Here is a 27644-nt window from a genome sequence, read left to right on the forward strand (position 1 = left end):
AAATGGAATCGGGGGTCAAGTAGCATACTGTATGAAAGCTATTGTTAAATAAAAGAAGATAGAACAAATCTCAACTCTCTACAATAACCCTGTGCAAACGGGCAACTGCTCAAAATGTCAATACAACCTACATCAGAAAATCTATGGTCCGCTTCTAAATCCGTTAAGTTGCGACAATAAGAAAATAGAACAACACGTTTAAAAGTGCAAGGTATTGAAGTAAAGCAAATTGCTGCAGTCTCTCACAGAGTCGCACAACGGATCTTATCCAATTATAAGTGACTTCGAATGACCAATGGACCATAGAATAACCATGACCATTGGATTTCGTGTCCTAGAAGAGAAAGGATATATTGTCAATTGCAACCGTTGTGGGGGGGTGAGAAGGTCAAAAGGCAACGGTATGTGCTTCGGGCATTGGGACCCCAAATTCACAGATTGCACTGTGAAATTTTTATGGGGGGATTTGCTGAACGAGAAACATGATGGTAAAGGAGTGATTTTGAAAATGTGAGACAACTGGGAGAGGAGTGGGGTTGGAGAAAACTGGAATAATGGTCCAGAAATAAAACATATCGGAGGGTGCTTTTGAGAGAGAAACTCTGCAGCAATTTGCTTTACTTCAATACCTTGCACTTTTAAACGTGCTTTTCTGTTTGTTATTGTCGTAACTTAACGGATTTAGAAGAGTGGCCATAGATTTTCTGACTGATATTTTGGGGGCCGCGGTGGCTCAGTGGTAGAGCGTTCATCTCTGGTGCTTAGGGTCCTGGGTTCGATCCCAGCCGCCAAGTGAATTTTTCGTGGACAAACACCATGTGCATGGGTTTGCTCGGGGTTCTCCCGTTTCCTCTCACTTTCTTCATTCCACCATTTCATTCATTACTCATCATCACCGTCTCCTTTAGCCTAACCGGCATAATCGTGTGACGTAAAACTCAAAGATTTCATTTCATTTCATTTTTTTGTATTGACATTTTGGCCAGTTTCCCGTTTGCTCAGAGTTATCGTAGAGAGTTGAGATTTGTTTTATCTTCTTTTATTTAGCAATAGCTTTCATACAGTATGCTACTTGACCCCCGGTTCCATTTGCAAATTTTGAGTTGGACCCCGGCTGGGACTCTGCGAGTGCCCAGGGACACAAATTTTTCATTCAAAAGGTGCTGGGCTCCCTACACAAATTTGATATGTATTCGCTGAGTTTCCTTACCCGACCGTTTCCGAAAAATCTGACTTTGTAATGTATAGTATGGAGCTCAGTTTCTAAATTTTCACGCTTATATCTCCGCAAAGGTTGCGATCGAGGATGTATCCTTTCTCGTGTTATGTTCTTTAGGGACAAGGTATCCAACGACCACAGTCTCGACTCGACTCGAAGTCAGAGTTACACTTGGATAGGTTCCCTCGTCAGATTTCTTTGGTTAAAAAAAAAAAAAAAAAATCAGAGGAGAAGGGGAGAGGCTCATTTTACTATTTCAGAGAGCCTTTATGATCAAAATAATAAAAAAAAACAGTCAAGAAAACCTTTTATTTTTCATTTAAGGAATGTGAACCACAAACATCATCAAATTATTGCACTTTTATTGTTTCCAGTGTCGTAAACTTCGCTAACTTCGAAAGGCTGCAGTTAACTCATGAAGCATTGGTCGAGAATTGTATTTGGTGTGTTTATTATAATCTAAAATTAATCTAAAACAAATCATGTATTATTGCATGAATGTAACAATGAGTGTTTAATTGTCGATGGAAACTATGTGAATAAAATATTTTTACAATGCTTCCGAAAGTATGCTTTCTGTCAACTTCGTGAAATGGAAAAGATTTCTCAAGGCACCCGTAAGTAGATTTTTGTTTCATCTTTGATTGTAGAACATAGATACGGTAAAATGCTTACTGCAATATTTCGAATACGTGAATTTCTGGAAAAAATTTCCCACAACTCAAATATTATATCAAATTTCAGATTTAATTACTCGGAAAATTTATTTGCAATGGATGTTCTGTAGTGAAAGAACAGCAACTACCTTGTATACCAGAGTAAATTTAAACGTGGTAAAATAAAGAACAAAACACTTTTAAAAGCGATTTCGTCAAATTGGCCATTATCAAACAAGATATTAAATGGAGTGAAGTGTATTGAGTAAGTGTTTTTTCCCCTGTTTATCATGCGTATTAAACTTTATGATACAAATCAATGTGTTCGATCTTGGGGAAGGGATATTTCTGCTTTAAAAATATTATGTTTGAAAAAGTACGAAACAATTGAACAAACTCTTCGTTATTATACACAGAATACTGCAATGCAATGGTAACTTTTATTACAAATCTTTTTTTTTTTTTTTTTTTTTTGTGATGAAATGAAATAAAACTTCTAGTTTTACATGTCACGATTATGCCTTTCAGGCTAAGGTAGGCAAATGATTAATAAAAGTGAATAATTATGAAAGAACTGGTGGAATGAGAATATAATGATCTGATAATTTGAAAATTTTCTTTCTGAATAAACATTCCATGACTCACAACCATGCCGAACTAGCCTTTGACTAGCTGGGGACTCCGCTCCCAGACCCACGCGTTTGCTCGGCCACCTCTTAAATCCACTATTCTACCGAATTTCAAGTCTATTTTCCTATTTCAACTATCTAAATGATAAAATTTTGTATTCCAAGAGAACGCCCATTGATGGAAATTTCATCATCCTCCCACTAAAAACTAAAAATATTCAGTTTAGGCATTTTTTCTATGGTGAGTTCTGGAAGGCTATAATCATGTGAAATTTCATCATTCTAATCCTGCCGGAAGTGCCTAAACATATGAAGCCAGAGTGTAGAACGTGTCCCATATAAATAACGTGGGGAAAATTGTTCAATTACTCATAAAACACTCTTAAGTTGGAAATTTTTAGTTTTAGTAATTTTGTTTAAATAATCCTCTAGAAAACGTACAAGCATACCGAATTTCAACTTTTTATTCCAATTGCAAGTAACTAAAACATGAAATTATAGGTTTAAAAAAGGACAATTTAAATAACATGAATTTCTGCATCCGCCCTCCAGAAACCACCTAAAACTCAAAATAATTCACTTTTGGCAATTTTCCTATGGATTAGTCCCGAAAAGCTACAAACATGCCAAATTTCAACTTTCCACGTCAACCGGAAGTACCCGTTATTTTATGTCAGTGAGTTCATATAGTTTTACTTATAGTTAGGAATTAACTTTCAACTGCATAGGTGCTTAAGGTGTACTCTTAATTTTCCATCACTTTACAATACATTACTTCCTGTTTCTTTCATTATGGTTGGTGGGAGAAGCTATACGAGACATGAACCAGGCAGACGTTATCCGAATCACATGAATCAAACCCAGGTCTTTCAGGACGAAGACGCGTACGCAAATTATACGCCTAATGAGGGAAATTTATATAAAACCCAATTTTACCAAATAAAACCACTAGGATGGGCTTAAAAAAAAAAGTTCTTAACAACCCTGTGTATACACAAGTCCTCTAGAACGCAGAAATGGTCAGTAATACAAACCCGTTAGCAGTCTCCTTACACTTGGAAACTACATAGCGTTCGTGACCACAAACCATACATTAACTGGCCTTTCTTAGATTTCGTAATTCAATTATGAAATTACTTGAATGTGACTTACGCATTTCATATGATACTGCTGCACATATGAATAAGATTACGGGACTTCAAATATTAGCTAACAACTCTACATAAATACGTAATGTTGGATAACGTTTGGTACATGGTATCTTATTATCATTTATTTATTTACCTTTTTTTTTCAATTTGCAGAAAAGATTACCAATTTGAACAGATGGATGCGCTAGTACATTAAATGTTAAAATAATAATACAATAATAATAAAAAATATATCCCTAAACTTTTTATATTCCTTTGTAGCTAATGTTGTTTCAATATTTCGAATATTTTTCTGGAATGCACTTCTTCAGAAACCAAATACAGCTAAATCATCTTAGAAAATAAGTTTATCACATGTTTGATGTATCAATATTAGTGGAAAGATGATATATAAATTTGATATACCAAGCATCTGACTTTTTATTTATTTTATTCTTTAGTTTAACGTACCACGTGTACCCAGCGAGAGTAAGGGAGACGATGATGATAACATAGATAATAATGGCAGAATGACGGAAGTGGTAGAAAATGGAAGAGCCTCTTAGAAAACCCACGCACACGATGTTTGTAACCTATAAAGCCTACTTGGTGGGAGCTGGGATCGAACCAGGGGATCCTAAGCACCGGTAGTAAGTACTTTATCACTAAGCTACCGCGGCCTCATGTCACGAACTTATTCCGTCGGATGAATTAGACAGTTGTCGGTTCCGGAGCAAGTGTTCGAGAAAATTGTTTGAAATATTGAAATAACATTGAAGGAATATAAAACGATCAGTGCCATCTTGTATTATGTAGAATGTTTCTTACTTTCAATAATAATAATAATAATAAATAATAATAATAATAATAATAATAATAATAATAATAATAATAATAATAATAATAATAATAATAATAATAATAATAATAAAGTACAGAACTGGAAATAAAAGAGCAGAGACATACCGATACGAAAAAAAAAAATCCGACAACTTTCATACAAATGACGAAAGATTGCGATTTCCTCAAAAGATCCTATGATGCTCACGGTAATAATAATTTGTCTTAATGATTTAGGTTTATTTTACAAAGACCACTCCAGCTGGCTTCCTTCCACGACACGTACAATGACTCCACTTTTAACCATAAGAGCAAATACTCCTGTTAGTAAATGCTGAAACAAAGAAAGCTTTATTATTTGCGTACCCACCTTCATTAACGCGCCTGTTCCCTACTGTTGTACCGCGTATGAGCCCCTCTCCTTCGCTCTGTTAGGATGCAGATTAGAAGATTAATGCAATACTATCTTTTAGAGATCACCTAGAACAAGTCGGTGTATGCTTCAGCACAATTGCACCGACCATGCCTTATCTATAAAGGGACAATAACCATTTGTCACATAACAGTTCTAAGCGAGTTCACTTTTAGTGTCTGCGCAGCATATCAACTGGATTTTCTAACGGAAATTTTGAAAATTCAGGACAGTGTTTAGAAAAATGCAGTCAGTGCCAATATCAATGTTAAGTATGATCATATTCTTCAATTCAGTGGAATACACAAGGAGGTTTCATGGCTTTAACCGCCCCTCAAGCAATATATGCAAAAATAAACATTTATTATATTTAAGATATGCATACAAACACCCAAAACGATATGAGCTCGGAGCTTGAACCGATGAAAAGATTCTGTGCATTCTTACTGCTTCAATCTATTATAGAAGGAACGCTTTGGAGGGGGAGGAGAGAGCTTAAGAGAATAAATACGCTCTTGAAGATATGTTTAAAATGACCACTAGTCTTAACACGTAGGTGTTATGATAGATTAGGCAAGTTCAATACTCGCCCCTTTAGCTTCATACTTTCCTCGTGATTCATTGGATAGTTATCTTGCAAACTTATCCCAATATTATCTAAAGCAAGGAATAAACGGAAATAAAAGTAACAGCTTAATGTCCTGCCATGGCTGTTGCTAGAAGGAAAGTTTTGGGCTGGGCTAATAAACAAGGTTGGCAAAAAACATGTTTTTTATTGAAAAAAGAAAAAAACGGCATTTTTCGTTTCAACCTTTTTTTTTTTTTTGGTTTAAATAATTTGTCTATGTGTTTATATCACATATGGACAGAAATAAGTTTGTTTAGCCTTGCTGTTATTATGCAATAACGGGGTTACGCTGGAAGGGGTCACATAAGCTTAAAGCGGAATCCAAACCGCTTCCCGGTTTACATCGGAAAGACATTGTCCTCCATTTGAACTCGAAACCGGGACTAATTGGCCACAAATGCAATACGTCTGCCGACTCACTCACGAATGACTCCTGATAAAAATACACTGTACTTATCTTTACATACTTGTCCATATAATTGTCAAGAGTCATTTCAGAACGACAAAAAGATGAACAGCTGCACAAGTGAAAGCATTACATATGGACAGTTTCAAAATATTGCAGAGTACGGAGGAACTAATTTAGTCCAAGTTAGTTCACTACGACTTTTATTAGTCCACATTAAAGGAATATGACGACTTAATTTGCATATCAATACGAAAAGTGAATAAAGATACGAATTATTTGAGTTCACTTTGGCTCTGACCCATTTATACATAAATAGATACCAAAGATACTCTTGATTTCAATAAATGCCTCTCGTGGGGTTTGTATAACACCCCCTTCCCAAAAAAAGTATGGCATTTCGATATATTTTATCAATAGTAAACGTTAATAAAACAAAACAATATTTAGAATTTTTCTTTGATTGCAATTGCATAACCATAATGACAAACTATAAAAAATCACAAAAGAAACATTAATAAACTTACATATATATATCAACATTTACAGTTTTACGAACATTTTTCTCGTTTTTGTTTAAACCAGTTTTTTTTTTTTTTTTTTTTTTTTTTTTTTTTTTTTTTTTTTTTTTTTTTTTTTTTTTAAAAAAACCAGCAGGTTTAAACCAGCCAACCCTGCTACAAACCAATAATGTAAGGATTGGAAGGCCATTTTTTAGTTCAAATGAATACAAGGATAAATGGAAATTACGGAACTAGGGTGGATAGATGAAAAATTAAAATTTATCATATTATAATGATAAATAAGGTATATTAGATATAATGTTACGAAAAGAAAAGGAAAAAGCTCTAGGTGGCGGTTTACTACAAGTATCGAAACTCGTGTTGATTCTTGCTTAGAACATACACAGTATTTGGTGTATTTCTAATTAGTGAATAATGTCTACCCTACCCACTCTACCATTCCACTCCACTCTACCCTACCCTACTCTTATTATACCCTTTTTAAGCGGTCCTAAAAATTGATAATTTTTAAATTTTCGTAGCTGATATTCTACTTTTTGTCGGAAACTAGGCGGAGGACCAACTTCGGGATAAATGTCTATTAAATTTTTGAACACGCTTTATTTGTGGTCTACGTCTACTGGGAATAGAGTAATGGTAACGTACAAAATCTAGTCTGAATTTAGTCGAATATACCACCATTACCCTTCGGTTTCGAGAATTCGTTTATTATGTGAATACAATTACCCTCTAGTAAGGTCAAGACAAAATTCACTCACTACCGGTACCAAATCAATGTTCAGCATTGGCTGCAAAACGGGTTAAGCGCTGTATCGCCGGACCAATTTTAGGAAATTTATAGGGTGAATTGGAGAATTTATTTTGCTTTTAGAGGAAGAGTGAATGAAAGTCAGATGAAGGGAATAGCTGAAGTTAAGAAAATGGTTGCTGTTGTTGTTGGTTGTTTTTGATGTTGTAAGCGGCACTATATGTGGAGGCGGAAGGGACTATTTGGCGGAGAGGTACACTTGTTATAATTTACTGGTGGGAAAGGCAGTGCGGAAATGGTGCATAAATGACAAGACTGCGACATACCGCGTTTGAGCTTTATCGAGTTATACAAAAGTAATGAACGTTAGTTGATGAAATTGTGTGAAAGACATGGTTTACTAAATAGGCGAACAGTTCGTCGTAAGTGTGGAAACGAATTGAAATTACAGAAAAGAAGAGGAACTTCTAACCTAATCTTATCTAATCTAACCATTTAGTACATCTTGGTAGTTTCTTAGCTGGCATTAAGTAACTCCCCTACAGCTGTGCAACACATAAGTCATACATTTTATGTCATATAAAGTGTTTCCCACTATCATCGTTATGCGCATACCCACTGCTGCCTACGCGCCTACTCCCTATGGACGCAACACGTTTTTTTTTTCTTTCTTTCGATTTTCGTGTGGTGTGGCGATACAGTACTAACGCCTGCAAAACTAATGATTGATCGAAATATCTATCCGGAAGTGTTAGCAGTTGTGCCTCTATCCATGCTGAATCCATGTTAAATATACATGCAGTGTTATCAAAAATTAAGCAATCAATAAAAGAACTGATTCTATTGTAATTTATGGTACGATAGTTCTATTCGTTCATTCTATAGTTTTTTCATAGTTTAAAAACAGGTGTACTTATATACGATTGAATAGGTACACTATTACTGTTGTGTAACCTTTCGCAAGTGAATTACCATGTACCAAACTTTACCCACACAAGTTTTACTCACCTTACTTCTATCATACTTCTGCAACCTGTCATCAATCAGATTTTTATTATATAGAGTTCGTGCTAATGCTCCACGTGGACGAAACGAATGTAGCCTTGTACTAGTATCTATAGTCGAGGAACATGTCACAACACTATGTACAGAGTCACTATTACATGAACAATCACTTGTCGATGACATCGTAGCACAAGCACCACTGTCACTCAAGGTTGAAGAAAATTTATCGTTCCTCGAACTACTACGTTTCAAATCTGAACTTAGCACACAACAAAGTAACATGAAATAGAACAACTGCATAAATTATTTACTGTCTGATCAAGTAAATAAAATATTATGTCTCTTTGTCTTTTCAAATATATGCAATTTTCATGTCACTGGTGCTGACAATCCTTAACAACATACAAGTATAACTTAACCTTCACTTAACAGAATAAAAAAATATATATTAACATCTGTTACAAGTAGAATGTAAACAATAACAATCACTACAGCGCTGACATATTTGTTACACTACTGCCATCTATACAAAGATACTCAGTAGAGAAATGACGATCGGGTAGCGCACGAATTTTTCCCCGTTTTCAAAATACATTAGAACAAACTTCTGATTAAACCTAAATAATATATCCGTGTTATTTATTTGTAAATATATTGAAATTGGTAAATAGTCTGCTGTAACAGTGCTTTAATAGAATAATATATTTAATTGATAAAACTCAAAATAGTTTCGGATTTTGCTTTACGTTTGTTCTCAGCTTTCGTCCAGAAGAAAGAAAGCATAATAAGTGTGTTTGTTGAATAGAATGGAAGACATATTTCTTTCAAAAATATTTTCAGTGCGCAATGAGTTCTTTATCAACGATTAGCAGAAAACTACCATATATTGATGTGAAAGAGTAAGTAATCCCGAATCAGAGGTCTACACGGGCCGGAATTTTTATCCCGGGCCCGGCCTGTGAACAGTGTTTCTTTCAGAAACAATGTGCCGGGAGGGGGGCGCACTTAATATTCTGGAGGGGCACTGCTGACACTATTCTATTTGTTACCAAGGTCCGTCGACCCTACTGTTCCGCGCTTTTACAGGTCCCTTCATAACTCGATGTTTCTGCGTAGCCACTTTCTCCAGCTGTAGTGTGACGTCACCGCGGTGAAGCCGGGACAAATATCGTAGGCTAAGCCAATGTTCCGCCATAGTAATTTGCAAAGGAAAACAAGTTTTAAAATGCGATAAAAAAAATAGAGTACATACAGATACAATACGTACTTACTTTAGAATTGTGCAGCACTTGAAGAATAGCTTTGCATCCACTATCTTGAAAGCATCCTTCTTCCGAAGTTCCCGTGTTTTTCTATTCAAAAACCGAATTCTGAAGAATGTCCTAGTCTTGTCGAATAGTTTCAACATAGAAGTGTCTTTCTTAGGACATCAAATGGTCGGCCAATCACATTCTTTTGTTTTCGACTTTTTTTTTTTTTTGTAAAATTTTGAAAATACATCTTATTTTTGTTGCTTCCATCCACCGGGAAGAAGGTAAAATGAGACCACAACATAGCCTCACATGGCCATCATTTAACTTGGAAAGAATTGCAACTATGTTTAATCCTAAGACTTCAACTTTCGATATGATTTCGAAGTTTAAGTTTTTACTCATAGTCTTATCGGAATCTTCATACATTGACTGTTTCCACACATCTATCAAGCCTCGAATCATTGCCACCTGGACACTTCTGTGTCATTCCAAAATTAAGTAAACCTGTTCGTCATAGGACACGCGCCCATTATCATTCATTTAATCAAATATAAGCACTGAAAATTTCTTCACACTCTTTAAGCAGCGCCCTCGCTCCGTCAAAATTTTCAAAACTGGTGTAAGAATATCACGAGAAAATGGTTATGTTTGCATGCAATGTCGAAGTGTTGACACATTGGGTACGCGGATTAGAACATGTAACCGCAGATGATTGTATAATTTATCACGGTGGCGCGTTGTGTTAATAATGCACGAATAATACAGTATCTTAATCAGTCCATCTTAGTTTTTTGTTGCCATTTATTAGCATATTTACTTAGCCCTGTATAAAACTTTTTCGTAATATATCCACCACCGGTTATTAACCACTATTGAAACGATCACAATATTATATTGTAGAACCGGTCTTTGAAATTAATTCTTTATTATATTTGCTTTCCCATTCTTTTAGCTTCGTTTGTAAATATAGACTATTATTTTGGCTTTGTACATACTGACAGAGTTTAGTTTTTCGTCGGGCCGCGGTGGCTCAATGGTAGAGCGTTTACCTCTGGTGCATGCGTCATTGGTTCGATCCCTGCGCGTCAAGTGAACTTTGTGGTGGACAAACACTGTGCGTGGGTTTTCTCGGGGTTCTCTTGCTTCCTCCCACTTTCTTTATTCCACTATTTCATTCATTTCTCACCATCACCGTGTCCTTTAGACCACGGCCGGCATAACCATGCGACGTAAAACTTAATTTTATTTCTCGTTCTCTTCACGCAAGAAGGAAAGTTATTCCTTTAGTTCATGCCCCTCACTCTCAACAAAACAAACGGAGTTATTTTTTGTTCCGGTCATAATAGTGATTTCATCTGACTGTACCCAAATGCCTGATTTGTTTTTACTCTAAACACCTAGCTTTCGTACACTTATTTCTTTCATTATTTACAGGAACACGGTTCCGTATGACACTGATAAGTTCAATGAAGGCACAACATCGGTTTAAACTTATTCTTGAGTGGAATATTTAGAAACTCACGTTTTAAATCACGCTTATAAACTTCGGGAATAAAATGATCGGAATAGACGCTGGCGTAGGTGTCTTTCCGACAACATTTCTCTTGCCAAACTTTCCACAGAGGATCCGAGGGAAATACAGTGGAGTCTCGTTAATTCGAACTTGGAAAATTCGAAATATTGGATAATTCGAACAGAAGTCCATTCCCCTTGAAAACTGTATTGAAAACAATAGTAAAAAATCGTGGATAAATCGAACTTTTGAACCTATGTTTTGGATAATTCGAAGTAAATACAGTTGAAAATTTTTAATGTTGGACAGATGTAAACAGAAAAATACAGCTTTAACGCGTTTTCAGTTATCCAAATGCAGCCATAGGGAAGAGTGATACAAAAGATAAATAGAAAATCTATGTAATGATAAAGATGAAGGTGATTTCGGGAAAGTAAAGATAGAGAACGTGTGCCAATCTCATCTTGTTTCAGAATTGGTTGAAAATTTAAGATGAATTATTGATAAAGTCAACCAAATGTTATTAATTTCGTATTCCATGCAATACATGAAATTCAGGATTTATTGACCGTACAAAAACAACCAGATTTAAGCAAATGAGGTTTACGACTTGTTAAAAGTGAGAACAGAATATTCAAATTGTTACTGGTGTTTAATTGTTTGGGCTATTCAATGTATGTTGTAGTGTTGTACGTAAATATATTTTCCATTGTACACGTAGTTTGAATTATGTGAAGTCAATGTCGTTTTTTAGTTTGCGATATTCGATCACGCAAGTAATAAGCTGCTTTAAAGGTAAAGTCTACATACACCATATGAATATGTTTTTGATGCACAGTACTTTGGTTTGTTTATTGTTATATATGTGAAAATAAATGTTGTTGGATAATTCGAATTTTGGATAGTTCGAAGTTTTTTCGTATCCCCTTGGACTTCGAATTAAAAAGAGTCCACTGTACCTGATAAATAACTTCGGAACCCTTAATATGTCTACTATGATTGCAACAAGTACTTATCGTACAATTCGACATGCTTATAAGCTAACACGAACACTACAGTAATTATTTTTTCTCAATACAAGAAAACAAGAATCATTCGCTTTCCTGCAAAAATCAAACTAACAAGCATGGGTGAATGAGAAGGACCTTGGGCGAAAGCTGTTTCTGCTCCCGCGGTGACGTCACGATTTTACTACTTCTTCCGTTTCCAAAGAAGGGTAGTTATGACGCGACCTTAAAAGAGGGAAGGAACAGTAGGGTCGACGGACCTTGATTTGTTACTATATTATAGACGTATTATTTTGGTCTCCTCCTGGGGCTGGCACTCTCAGAGCTCCGGGGAGGCAGTGCTTCCCCATAAACTTAATAATTAACGCAAATTGTATTTTTTTTATTTACAGCAATTAGAGGTTTAATTTTGCAGTTTTGCTTTGAAAGTTTTCCAGAAAGAACGGTCCGATAAATATCATTGTACAGTATATTTACAAAGTGAGGCCCGAAAAAGCCCGAGAAATATGGTTGTATATTTAAAAATTTACAGCTCGAGCCCAAAGTGGTGTATGCTTTGTATGCTCGAGTCTGGCCCTGGGGCTTAGCCCGAGCCGTGCAGATCTCTATCCCGAATAGCCATAGCTATTATTCCATTATTTCAAATTTACAGCTCGAGCCCAAAGTGATGTATGCTTTGTAAGCTCGAGTCTGGCCCTGGGCTTAGCCCGAGCCGTGCAGATCTCTATCCCGAATAGCCATAGCTATTATTCCATTATTTCAAGATGTTTGGATGGCGTCAGGAGCGCACCTACGGGGATCCGAACCCCTCCCCCTCCCAAGAAAAACTTCCTAACTCAACATACATGTGTACACTTTCTTAATAAAATTGTACTTGTTTAACAGGGAAATGATTGATGTAGGATCAACATTTGATTTTACACTTCATCTGCAGTCTGTTTGTATGATTGAAATCGGAAACACACGAACTTCTACCAGAAATTGAACTCTTGTCTCTTTGGCCAAAGGCGCGTGCGCTAACCCTACAAACACCAGAAAGTTCGAGAAAAACCTTGAGAAAACTTACGTACATGATGTCCACCATAAACTCATACCCTGGAATTGAACCAGGGACTTCTGGTTCCAGGGCTGAATGCTATATCACTGTACCTCTACCTTAATTGTTATTTGTAAGTGCATGTAAAGAGTTTTTACAATAAAAACATGATATCTAATGTACGTGAATGAATATAAATGGGCATTCAAATGAAATGATAGTTGAAATTTAGCAGAAATAATGAACGGTGAAACTCTTCTTCTGTGGCCCTATGAAATTTCGTTCTGTTGTAAAATGTAATTGCATTGTATTATAATACTTTCACTTTTATCATCTACAGAGGATTAGACATCAGTCCGAATAAGGCCACTTATAAATTCCAAATATGGAGGATTGATGAGTTAAAAGGATCGTAAGATTGCTGAATGAAGTTGACAAGTAGTCGCAAGTAAGACTTAGCAGAAGATGGATTTTTGTTGAGACTGCTTCTAGTTTTTTGATCGATGGATTTACCGATTAGATTAGTATTAGGCAGGCTCGTATCCAAGGGGGTCTAGGGGGCCGTCTCCCTCTTAAATTTTTGCTGCCCCCCCTAAAAGTTTCACGGTAGGCTTGCAAATGAATTTATAATATGGTGATGAACTATAATATGGTTGTATCGGGCTCCCTAACTTTTACCGGCCCCCTGTACATTTTTGGGCTGGTTACCGGCCTGGTATTAGGAATTAGATTTGTGGGCTTTCGGCATCTATTGCTATGCTAGCCCGTCACGTGAAAAAGGGATGATGTCCCTCGGCTATCACACTGGGCAAGGAATTGGAGAAGAAAGAAAGAAGCAACCTGTGATCATTATGTGGGATACCATCCCGGCATTTGCTTAGTGTGAATGAGGAAAACGCAAAAAAAAAAAAAAACTTCAGTCAGGAGGGCTGACTTGAAAATGCTATTACAGCTTTTCGTCCGAATACCCCCGCTGCGAATCGAAGCCGGGACCGCTCGCACAAATTTATTGACTAAATACTCATTTTGGTTCTGAAACTATACGGGAGAAGACAAACTGCTAAAGGTGGGATCACACCTAGTACTCGTGTTTGTATGTGAGACAAACGCCTCCTTGGCCTCTCTCATTACTATGTAGTATTCTATATAAAGTTTATTCAAGGAACGTTCAGTACCTCATGTAAACAAATACACGTGGTGATTGTTTGATTTCATTGGTTAGAGAGCCTTAGAACACCCATGCGGCAGAAGTAAATAGTCCTTGCTTATAAGGCTCATTATCAGAATTCCTTAGAATTAGACAACAGAAACAACACTTTATCTAAGAGCTAAATTGAATTAATACAATAAAAGAGAATACGCATGCATTGAAAGTGGTTTTGACCCAACTTTAGCGCGAATCACACTTAACAATATGGCCACATGCGGGGAATAAGTAAAACATCGACAGGGTACAAGCACATGCTTCTCGAAAGAAGCGCTGACCGATAGCCAATCATCCGATGACTGGCGGAGTAATACAATTCTGCAATGTTTACATCAGGATCAGAAGGTTCGTTGAATGAACTTTAGTACTGTATGCATCTTTGGCACAGATGATCCGGGGTCGATTCCCAGTGATAGCGCATGTGTTTCGAATTCCACATTAAGCTGTAGGTCCACGTCTCATATAGCCTCATTGAGAACTCTAATGCAACAAGGACTTAACATCTAACGTTTATGCGAAACTCTAATCTAACATAGACTTCTACCGGAAATGGAACCTCGCGCCATGTTTACTGTAATAACACGCTTTAGAATAATCTCGTGGGCCCACAGAAAGGAACCTTATTTTCTAGTTTCAAATCTATTAATTTCTGGTGAACAAAATGGCGTATGTGGGTTTCCTCGAGGTTCTTCCGTTTTCTTCAAAGTCCTTACTTCTATCAATTCCATCATAATAATTTATTTTCATTAATTATCCATCTCAGCCTAAAAGACGTAATCACGGGACGTTAAATTAATCCTGTTATTTTACAATTCATCGACAATATTTGTTTGTACTCTCAAATCTTTAAAAAAAAAAAAAAAAAAAACTGGGGTGCAACTTCAATCTCACCATTAGTAATGAAGTTTATAGAGCAAACTAACTGAAATGTCCGTTATTCGCACGGGAAAAATGGTTTATCTAGAGTACAAGAGTATCTTTTCCCCTTAAAACGCGCATTCCAAGGAAAGTGAAGTGATATAAACCCGTAAGATAATATATTTTTGTCATAAATTATTGAATTTCCATACACATTTAATGTTTTGCCTTTTAAACAAAATGACATGGTAAAAAAAAAATAGTTTGAGATATGTACTAATTACGTTCTAAAATTCATTTAAAATGGGTCAGGAGTTTTATCGTATTGTAATCATAAACAACAAATAACGCTGTTTTCAACATGACGAAAAAATATAGAAAATGCAGCCCCCGCTCTGCTTCAAACAGGAAATTTGAAAAACGCTGGGATACGTGTCCGTTTATTTTTAATGAGAAGTATACCGTATATACCGATTTTCATGCTCCTAGCTTGAGGAGGTCGTCGGATACTCTATATTCTGCATAAATTTTGACGACCCTAGCCTTTCTCCCTATGGGTTCGTCTGTAAATCAGTGACATGATAAAAGCTGTAGCTCGAGAGAAATACTACATGTAATTCATTTCAAACTGTTTAACAACTGTTTTGTCGTGAAATGCTAATAAATATTAGACAACTTCTCTTTCAAGTTAAATTGGCGTTAAAGAATTACGCAGACTTCTTAATATTACCCTCACTCTTCTAATCTGCAATCTACCATTCTGAGCATACAAGGAAAAGATTGACAGAAGGAATGTGGTAGTGCAAATTTCATTAGGATTGTAGAATTGCTAGCCGTTGTAATCCAAGCGTCATTATGAGAGTAACATGTTTAAGAAGAAGTAATCAATATATCTGAAAATAGAGACCACCATCTAAATTTGCCAGAGACCTTCAATAAACATTTTTATTCCCTTTTCTCGAACCATATCATGTTGCATCTGCTACTGGGCTATTTGCATTGGAAATAAAATCAAAATCGCTTGAGTCGTTTCTGTAGGGTTGCCATTCGTCCCGGAAAATCCGGGACTGTCACGGAATCAAGATCTGCGTCCCGAAAATATTTCTCAAGACGCTTAAATGTCCCGGATTTCAGCAAAGAAGAGAGGAAGGGAATATTGTAGTTTGCTTTTCTTCACAGGATTAGGTATATAATTATTCTCTTCAACTTCTGAGTATGACAACTCAAAAGTTGAGAAAAAAAACTTGAATACATAAAACATTGATTTATTTAAGTTTCACGATTTAACTCCTTTGACATTGAACGGAGCACTGTTTCATTGGGTCAGGGACAAAAGGTTTTACTGCTCAAACTTATTGTTATCTTTAGCACTCTGTTTCAATTTGCATCTTGCTTCTGAAATATTTTACTCAACAATTACTGTCCTTAATAAGGAGGAGATGGTCTGCTAAAATGACTAAGAATGTGACTACGTAATACTTGAACAACTCTATCTAATGGAAGAAAGTAAATTAGTATATAACATTTTTTTTCATTTTTAGCATTTTAAAGATTCAAATAATTTAGTAGCGTCCCGGATGTTCATTTTTGAAATATGGCAGCCCTACGTTTCTGACAATTCCGTCCCAAAAGAACTCACTCCTAACAGTAAACTATTTCTTCGGGATTTTTCTTAATTAATGAATTATGCCATATTGTAGGACTATTAATGAAACATTTATTTACGAAATATGAACAAAATAGCCTTAGGTTTAATTGTTTGTGACGAGAACCCCAAGGAGAATTCACTCCTGAAGTAAATTTTTGAATGTTTTCATGATTAATTAAATATTCCAAATGGCAACACCGTTAATGAAACATTTGTTAGTGAAATGTGGTCAAAATCGCCCGACACAGTCGTTTTTTGGTAAAATTGTTAGAAAAATAGCTACATATTATAAATTGTGCATGAAAATTGGTTTATGAAACATAAATAAAATCGTCTCTAGATGTCTATTTAAAGAAACACTAATTCTAGCCTAAAAGGCATAATTGTGGGACGTTAAACTGAAATATTTTATTTTCAAAAAAAAAACAAAACGATTCAAAAATTAGCTTTCATTTAAGTGTTATTATATAGAATCACGAACGGCCATATCAAAGTTACAATCTTATAAAGCCCAAAAGCATTGCTCTAATAACTCTTCCGGTATTTGGGAGGTATGAAACGTATACATCTATTGAAATTTCGAATTCGTATTTTTCTTTCTTCACCATCACCATAAATATTTCCTTGTCCCCTATCTTCGTTTGGCATAATTTCTTATTGTGTTCTTCCATAGCTCTTAGCTTAAGATTAATATCAAAAACAAGATTTCCCCGCCTATTATGCAATAGTTCTAGAAATGAAGTCAGAGTTGTAGGAAATACTATCTTTTCCAACAAAGATAATGGACTTTAAATTTTCAGGGAAAAAATTTAAAACTTCAAACATTTCAATTCTGCAAGTTGAAGCAGTAGTTTTGGAAGTTTAATTTGAAGACTCCTTAAGGAGTCCTTTTCAGGTGCCCCTGCACAATCTCTTTTGCTCGAGGTTCCCAATGAGACGATTCTCCTTCTTATGTTCATTGAAACATAATTTCAAAATCTGACCACAAATACAACGAACTTAAGAGACAATTCATGTCACTATTACACCTGTATCACGAAATACCTCGTATGGTCTTACAAAGTTAGTTCTAAACAAATACAAATACCAGGCCCATACCAAAATTACGTACCGTTTTCTCACAATTTACACATTTTTCAATTTTCGAGTTATATGTATATACTGTCACATCCACATTTATACATCTTTCCAGTCTTTAGTATCCTACTATCAAAAATGTCTGAGTTGTCTCTTTTTTTGGAAGGGGGGATTGTGTTTTTCACAGTGGAAAATTACACTTCCGAGTAGCAATTTTGAATTTAAAACGTCTGTCTCGCAATGAGTCTTTTCGTTTCAAAACCAGACAGATAAAACTGAGATATAGTTCTTGGAAACAATGACTGACAGACCACTTTGACGTTCTTCCTTCTTCTTGTCTTCTTCCAACTGTCGAGGAGACAATGTGAACTGACCTTAGACAACTTCAGGTGATTTAACAAGGTACATTCCCGAAGTGTTCCCCCGGGATTTGTGTAAAATTGATTCAAATGCACAGTTCTCCGCAGTCCAATGTGAATTGTACTAACTGTAGCAGCCCATACCGGTAATTTGCATATTTATGAGCCTTCACATATCCGGAATTCAATCATACACTAATATAACGCACGGACACAAAATTGCTTTTAGTTTCTTTAGATGTAACTGGACATGAATGTGGACATATGCAAAATAAATTAGATCAAGTACTGCTTCTCTGACACATGCTATTCACCCCTGCCGCTATCTTGGATCCGCCATATTGGATTCAACTTTCGGTTTGTCAAATGGGAATAGGTGCAAGTGATACTTCAAATTCATGCGGAAATTCACTGGTGTAGTCCATTTTACCGTAGCTTGTACCGTTTGGAAGGTTTTGCATGTTAAATCCCTCCAGACACTTCGCGAATAGACATTGCAGAGTAATATAAGTTACGCTTACGGTTTTGTTGTTGAAAAATTAAAACAATTTCTAACTGGAAAAATACTATAGGTATAAACAAGCTGTTTACAACAATGGTGTCGTAATCTTATTACATTTCTGTGAGTGATTGTTATTACTTCCGTGTTATACTATAACAAGGAAGTATTGTATTACGGTCAAAATTAGGGATCAAGCGAGTTTTCTTTGAAACTCGACTCGACTCGAAACAGACATCTTTGAGCTCGACTCGAGAACTCGACTCGAAAAATTTCCTCTAACTCGACTCGAAACTTGACTCTAATTCGGATCGAGTTTCGAGTTGAGTCGAGCAAATTCGAGCTAAACCTTGTGTGTAGTTCCAAGTACTCTCTTCAAGTATCCTACATAGTCAATATAATTATCAATGATACTACTAGTACTACTTATTATATTATTATTATTATTATTATTATTATTATTATTATTATTATTATTATTATTATTATTATTATTATTATTATTATTATTATTATTATTATAACAATACCGTGTATGACCATGAAAGGTAGGAGATTTGTATCTGAATACTAGAAACTAGTTGACTGTCGATCTCGGTCTCGATCTCGAGAAGACTTCAGAAGTCAAGGACATCGGTCACGAGGTTCTGGGTTTGAGTTCCGCAGGAGCAAGTATTTGGGCTCAAGCCAAAAATTGTTAAAAGTTATAGGAGGCTGGCCAAACATGTTCTAAACTACTCGACCCGAGTTTAGGGTTATCAATGGCTCGAGCGGCTCGGTTAACAGCTCATTCACTATCGAGCAGAACTGAGAGGTGAGCCAAGCCAACAGCTCACCCAACCGAGCTGGCTCGAACCGATGGCTCACCCGAGGCGAACCGAACCGAGCTGATTGCTTATCCCAACCGAGCCAGTTCGAGCTATTGGCCCAGTTGAGCTGAGTCTAACCGAGCCGATGGACTCGTTTCAAAGGAGCTGGCTCGAGCCGAGTCAGTAGTTCATCCCAACCGAGCCGGCTCGAGCTATCCGCTCAATTCAGCCGAGTCGATAGCTTGTTCCAACCGAGCCAGCTCAAGCCATGGGTTTAATTGAGCCGAGCAAATGGCTCATCCCAATCGAGCCGGCTCGAGCTGTTCGCTCAGTTGAACCGAGTCAAACGGGTTGACATCACTACCCGGGTTGAGCTTCTCATTGTCTCAAAAATTCGACAGTGCAGGTCTTAGACTTGATGGTAAGAACTACAGTATATACAAGCTTGTACTTACATTGGTGCTCACGACATTTGAGGCTGTCTCCTTATAAAAATCTATTGTCGTCTCGTTATGGAGACGAGACGAGACAAACTAAAAGTACTCAACGAGATGCACTGAAAATACGAGACGAGATTAACCATGTCGTGAGCAACACTAAAAGTATTCCACATTACTGCTTACATTTCTCAAGGCTTTCGCTTTCCGGTCTAATCACGCCATGATTTCAAAACAACCTAAAACGTGCTGAGCGAGAGAGCCATTTATCAAACTCGACTCGGCTCGAAAGTAGACCTCAAAACAGTGACTCGGCTCGGAACTCGACTCGAGAACATTACCTTTGACTCAAATCGAAACTCGAGTCAAGTCGAGTTTTAGATCGACTCGTGCAGATCCCTAGTCAAAATGCCTAATGTAAATCCAGATACGATCAGATTTGGGTGAAAACCTACTATTTCCGTATTGATGTCTGTGTACCTGTATGTATGTACATTTAGTGAATATTTCGTCAACGATAAATCACTTAAAGATTAAATATACAGACGGTGCTCTGCACAACTTCCTATTTGGTTTAATATTCGTTAAGTGCCTGACATTTAACATGCAATACCTTGCAAACGGTATATGTTACAGTAAAACTCACTACACCAATGAAAATTATACATGAGTTTAATGTATCCTTTGCATTTATTCCTATTTGAAAAAACGAAAGTTGGATCCTCCATATTGGATTCAACTTAAATCCAAGATGGCGGCCGGAATGCGTAACATGTATCGGAGAAATACTTGATCCAATTTGCTTTGCATATGCCCGCATTCATGTCCAGTTACATCTATATGAACGCCCATGAATATGCAAATTACCGGTATGGGCCGCTAATATTAGTACAATAGACATTGGGCCGTGGAGAACTTTGCATTTGAATCAATTTTACACAAATCCTGGAGAACACTTAGTGACTGTACCTTGTAAGATAACTCTTCCCACGATGCAATAGGAGAATCCTGTAAGGTTACTGATATCCTCAACAGTTAGCCTTTTATCCTCTATGACCAAGGCCTGAATACAAGTAATATTTTCTGCGCTGGTTACAGTAAGAACTCACCTTGCATGCAAGGATCTAGGGTTGAATTAAAGATTATATGAGTTTATGGTGGTAAACCGTGGGTCTTTCAGAGATTCTGTCGTTTTTTTCCTACTATAATTGTGTCTCCCAGTTTTTTCATTAATCATTCACTTCTAACAAGTACATATCATTCACTTCTTTGACGGGCCTTCGTGGGCAACTGGTTAACACGTGCTTCATTTATGCATGATCATGTGATTGATCCCTGGTTAAGGTACTTGGCTCTAATTTAAAAAAAAAAAAACTTTGAGTAGTGATTCCGATTCCATTTCAAGTAGTGGATTTCGTCTCATATAATCTTTGTGCTGAGAAGATATACGAAGACTATTTTGTTTTCCAACTTCCACTAAACCACCAGGGGGGAAGTCTCATGTAAAGATAAAACAGGGATAAAACGAAACTAATCTTTGGGCGTTTTCCACCCTGAACACCGATATATAAACTCTGCCGTTCAATCACTGTCGAGTTGCGAGAATGAAAACATTTCGCATGCAATCGAAGCGTCTGCCAAGTGGTATAATTCAATTTCTCCAGGCGAGAGGGCAGCCATAATTATCGTCAAATGAGTACGGATTACATTGGGAACTTCGTCAGTGATGGTTATGTGCTCGACTGCTGTAGAGACCGATCTACACAAGTTTCTTTAGTGTGCGGGCTGCTTTAGAATTACGGCTAGAACTTTATAAGTGATAGTTTTGTGTACGACTGCTGCAGAGACCAACACGGCAAGTTCCCTTAGTGTGCGATCAACCTTAAAACTACGGAGGGAACTTTACAAGTGATGATTGTGTGCACGTCTGCTGTAGAGACCGATGCACACGGCAAGTTCCCTTAGTGTGCGGCCAGTTACACTTGATAGGAGCTTCAATTGGACTTCATATGTTTTAAAGCTCACTACTACACAGCGACTGTGCATCAGACTTTGTCTATTGGTGTGGAGGGTGGGCCACATCCAAAGAACACCTTTGTCATATCCCCGTTTTGTTACCTCACATGGTTCTTCTCTTATGGCTTAGCGCAGATTGAGAAAAAAAATAGCCCTCATATTAACCACAATCTTTAACAACGTCTCTCGTAATCAATTACTTTCTGTGTTTGTGGTCTAGGGTTCGATTCGTCGAAAGTAGGACCCATCTCATATAATCGCAATGCTGAAAAGAGAAATTAAGCCTTTAGGACGGCGATTTTAAATCAATCTTTCTTCACACAGGCACAAAAAAAAAAAAAAAAAGAACACTCTAAAAGCTATCCAAACCTATGATTGAGTATTGAAAGACTTATTTGACAAATTAAACGCAAATGAGGCTTACAAACCACGCCCGACCTCTCCAGATATTGTGTTTATATACCACTAACAAAGGTGACCACTTTGGACTAACCTCAATCAAACTCACGCTCACAAAACTCTTTCAACATCACACTCACTCGACCTCAAGCTCACCACAACATCCTTCCGACATCATGCTCACATCATCATCTCGACATCACGCTCATATCATTATCTCATCATGCTCACAACATCCTTTTGACATCAAGCTTACTCGACCTCACACTCACAATCTTCTTTCGACCTTACACTTACATCATTCCGACATCATGTTCACTCGATCTGATGCTCACATCATAATTTGGAACTCACCCTCGCTCACTCAACCTCACGCTCACTTTGTGAGAGTGAGCTCGAGTGAGCGTGAGTTCGAACTCGTGAGGCTGACCACATGAGTTCGGACACCTTTGACCACTAATACCCTTAACAGAACGATCGGCTGTGTGTTTATATGCCACACCCGTCTCTAAAGGATTAAAGTCAGGCTGATCCAGTCACTAATACTGTTGCCTTATGGCGTAATAATGAGACATTAAAATAAATTTCATTTCATTTTTAACTTTGCACGAATTGCCAAGGGACACTATCCTTCAGATTTGATACCGACCGCCGCCTGAGCAGAAAGACATGATTTAAATTTTACAAATGTAAAATAAAAGAATTAAATAATAACACGAAATGCATAATTGCTTTTACTATAGTTAACATTATCCGAAAAAGGAAGAAAAAAAAAGATCTGAACACGACAATTAAAAAGAGAGAACATTTAAGAAAATATATAAATTATGCTTGTGTACGTATGCCGAAGCTTCATTCGTGCAGTGCCGCTTTTATATGGACAAACCAAACGCATTCTTTATTTATCTCTCAATTTATCTAAGCTAGGTGGAAGTTGCTTGTTTACTTCAGGACATATTTCCATTAATTTCTTTCTGTCGAAAATTCTGTCCCTTAAGGAACAGTCACCTAGCACTCTTCTTCAATATTCTGAACTTTTTTTTTTTTTAAACTTGTTAATTTCGTCTTAAAACCTCCAACATATGTTTCTTTCCGTGCACCACTTCAAGACAATGAATCCTGAGGCCATTTTGTCCTTTTTTCTTTTCTTTCCTTTTCTGTCTTTAACCAAAAGTGTTTAAATATTCTTGAGTCTTAATCTTCATCGTCATTGCTGATTAAAAGCAGAGCAAGTTTCTTCTGATTGTAAATAATAATACGTACCCACTAAATTACTTCAAAGCATGCCATGGACTAAAAAGGATTCAAAGCAAAAGGCTTTTTTTTTTTTTTTTTTTTTTTTTTGGCTAAGGGCAAAGAATTAATTTTGCAGGTGTTAAAGGAAAAACAGCGCGATTGTAAAAATACAGACTGGAGAAACATGAACAAAAGCTTATGGCTTACTAGTTAGTTGTTGTCTACCTTTCAATTAGAAACGAAAACACGTGAAGATTGAGGATGGAATAAATACAAAAAAAGGAAAAAAAAAAAAAACTTCAAACACTTCTCGTGAGGGACACAGTTCTTATTAAACAACATTGGTGTTATTGTTGCTTCACAGTTTAATTTAAACCTTAACCAGTGAGAAAATTTTCATCCAAAGTTGCTCTTTAATTGTCTATTTCGCTGTTTATTGCACAATGTTTGCATCCTGGGTGATTAGATCTTCTTCGTCGTCGTCTTCTTCTTCAGTAATACAGAAATAATTAAACACAACATTATCAAGATTTTAGCCGATTTTTATGTTAGGAGCCGAAGCTTCGATGGTCTTTTCGTTGGAATTTAAGGTCAGGCATGCTCAATATCTGCATCTCAAAGCTTGATATCTCTCATCTAAAGTGGCCATGGGCAAATAATACAACAGTTTTAATAGAATATACATTTCAGGGAAAAAAAATTGAATTGAAGTCAGAAAAGTTTCAATATATTCGGACCCAAGACGAATATTCGCACCCAGAAGGAACAGGAATGGCAGAAACTTCATAATGAAGAATTGCATAATTAATAGGAAGCTCAAGTGGGCAAGTCATGTAGACAGAACGGAAGAAAGTAGTAACACTTACAAAGTTTTAAATTGAAGTACAATCGGTAAACGACCATTAGGAAGACATAGGCGCAGATAGTAAGACACTATTAAGATGAATCTCACAGAAATAGGAATCCAAAGTAGAAACTGGACCCAGTTGGCTAAGGATAGAAGTCAGTGGAGAGCTTTTGTGAACGCGGCATTGAACCTCAGAGTTCCATAGGCCATTGAGTTAGTTAGTTAGTCAGAAAAGTTTGCGCACTTTGCCAATTAACAAATTTGCTACACCAAAAACAGTGTCAGCTTGAACATTATTTGTTAACATACTTCACAAGGGGTATAAAGTGACTCACAGATAGAATGCTTACCTTTCCTGCTTCGACCCTAGGTCAGGTGAGTTTGTGATGGACAATATTGTGTCCTTAGGTTTATCTCAGTTCCTATCGTTTCCTTCCACATTTTCATTCCAACATTCACTTTCATTAATATCCGTATCTTTTAGCCCACAAGGCATAAATGAGGGAAGAAAAACTAAGAAAAGAAGACTTTTTTATTTCACGAAATTCACAAACTTTTTATTATTATTTATTTTTGGTTTTAAAGTTTACAGTCTTTAAACAAGCAATTCTTTGGCCACTGGTGTTATTTTGACAGCGACAACTAACCTAATGAGCCCCGTACTGTCGCTCTCAGTCAATCATAGGAATCAAGAACATATTATAATGTAGTTATTTGAGGTTTTATTATGCGTTTCTTCAACTTCTCTTCCTTATGGAACTTACTAAAGGGAATATTAAATATACAATATAAACTTCGTTTATTTGTTTCACCAAACTTTCTTTCAACCCTAGGAGTGCATTCCACGAAATACCAAGATCGGGTAAGGTTTTACTTTGACCCATGCATATGATATTTGTCGTAATACGGTAATGATGACCTTTTAAAAATACAAAGGACGTTCAAAGTTTTGCACAATATGCTCTTCTAACAGTAACACTAGGACTATGAAGTTCTATGTGACTTTACTTACGTTCTTTATGTACATACACATGTTACTCAATATGTCGTGCATCCGCTGTGACATATTTAGCCCACCGTTCCTTCCATGTTGTAAATTCGGACGCTGACTATTACACCACTGTTTCACATACAATTCTTCGCACTGGCAAACTGCCTACCGCCAAGGTGGGCTTTTAAGAGACGAAAGAGAAAGAAATTGGATGGGGCCACATCCAAACTATAAGGTGGTTGAGAGAACCATTTCCCATCCCATACTTATGATTTTCTGCGGTATGTGATTGGTTCAGTGGGTTTGCTTTCTGTTCCCTTCGAGCAGATGTGGTACTCAAGGGGTACTAAATTTGCTGTAACCTAAAGACTGTATTAATGTTAGAATACTACCCACAGATAACCCAGTCGCTCTAACAAGCTTCGTGTGGTTCCACATCTGTCATTCCTGATGAGTTGATCAATGCGATCTTTGTTAAATTCGTTCACGCAGTTAATGGTCTACCGAACCGTGGCTAGTCCATCAGACTGAAAGCAATACTCTAGAATATGCATCCATCACTGGATACTGCTGCGATCCAATATCTCATTCCCATGTCCAGGAAGCAATTTACGTCGAAAGGATGTGGCTGAGTCATCTCCGGTCTTGTACAGGCCTTCAATGACCGACCGTTGGCAGTGGAACTGTCTACCCCTTCTCCATTGTGAATGTATCTGTAACTATAGAAAAAAATGTTATTCAACTTCACTATGCAGAACACAAATACATCAACACAAAATTTCATTAGTAAGACTATCCATCGCTTTGGATTGATTATTTTAACAAAAGAAACACTGACCAAAGCTTAAAACCCACTTTATTTTAAATTATAATTTGCAACGGTTTCGGATATTTAACATATCCTTGTTCAGACACTATCCACAATAAATGAAAATACAGACATATATATAATCATTGTTATGACAACATGATAAGAAGAATAGAAATGCTGGAGGACAAAGAGGAAGAAAGGAAGGAGAGCATACAGAAATTCTACAGACAATTAGAGAGGAACGGTTACAGCAAGAAGGAGTTAGAGAAGGAAGAAGAACGCAGGAAGAGGAAGAGAGGGAGAAAGAAGAATGAAGAGGATGAGAGTGGAAAATGGCATGGCATAGAAAGTATGGAAGAAGAAACTGAGAAACTGAAGAATTTATTGAAGAAAGTAGGGGTCAGAACTTACAGAAAGAGTGGAGAAATTTTATTAAGATCAATAAATAAGAAGAATAGAAAAGGAACCAAAAAGATGAATGTTGAGGAAGAAGGAGTCATCTACAGGGTATGGTGTGAGGACTGCGATATGTCATGTATAGGAGAGACAGGAAAGAGAATGAAAGAAAGGATAAAACAACATGAAGATGATGTTAGGAGAAAGAAAGATACCATTGCCATATACAAACATGTTAAGGAGACGAATCACGGAATTAATTGAGATAATACGGAAGTATTGGAGATGGAGAAAAGAATGATAATAAGGAAGTGGAAATAAGCAGATAGGATAAAGAAGGTAGGAAGAGATAAACTGATAAACTGAACAGGAGGCTTACTTATTAATGAATTATGACAAGGAAGTTTCGATAACATAGACAAGAAGATTTTTTTTTAAAAAAAGGCCCTTATAAGGACCAAAAATGGCGGAACGTGATTAGTTGGAAAGTGAACAAGAAGACTTACGGGATTGGCTGAAGGCCTCAGCAAATAGATGAAAAGAAGTATAACAATGACTATATATATGTCTGTTAAAAGAATTTAAACTTTTTCATTACAATGACTATATATATGACTGGTAAAGAATTTAAACTTTGTCATAACAATGGCTATATATATGTCTGTATTTTCATTTATTGTCGATAGTGTCTGAAGAAAAATATGTTAGATATCGGAAACCGTTACAAATTATAATTTAAAATAAAGTGCGTTTTAAGCTTTGGTCGGTGTTTCTTTTGTTAAAATTTCATTTTGAAGAAATAGCATATCATATCATTGAGTAACATACTTTAAAAATTCCCGTATATTTTTGTTATATACCTAATTATTAAGAACGAGAAAATATAATACGAAAAGTGACAGGCAAAATTAAAAAAAAAAAAAAAAAAAAGTTGAGAATGCTCCAAGAGCATTGCCAGAACGAACTTAAAAAGAAGGGAGATAAGAAGCAGGAAGAATAACTGTTATTGTTCCTAGATGTAAAAGTAAATCTTTCTATCCGCACCTTC

The 27644-nt window shown here is 36.5% G+C and overlaps 1 protein-coding gene across 1 annotated transcript in view; it reads right to left on the reverse strand.

The window, feature by feature from the left end:
- LOC145675469 (protein-L-histidine N-pros-methyltransferase) overlaps window positions 1–8739 on the reverse strand; it is a 406706-nt gene extending 397967 nt beyond the window's left edge. The window contains exon 1 of the mRNA XM_081745909.1: window positions 8201–8739. Coding sequence (XP_081602035.1) covers window positions 8201–8497 — 297 coding nt within the window. The 5' untranslated portion in view covers window positions 8498–8739. The remainder of the gene's footprint in view (window positions 1–8200) is intronic.
- Window positions 8740–27644: the final 18905 nt, after the last annotated feature.

The sequence above is a fragment of the Thermobia domestica genome, chromosome 18 (genome assembly GCF_964235325.1).
Source record: "Thermobia domestica chromosome 18, izTheDome1.hap1.1, whole genome shotgun sequence".
NCBI lineage: Eukaryota > Metazoa > Arthropoda > Insecta > Zygentoma > Lepismatidae > Thermobia > Thermobia domestica.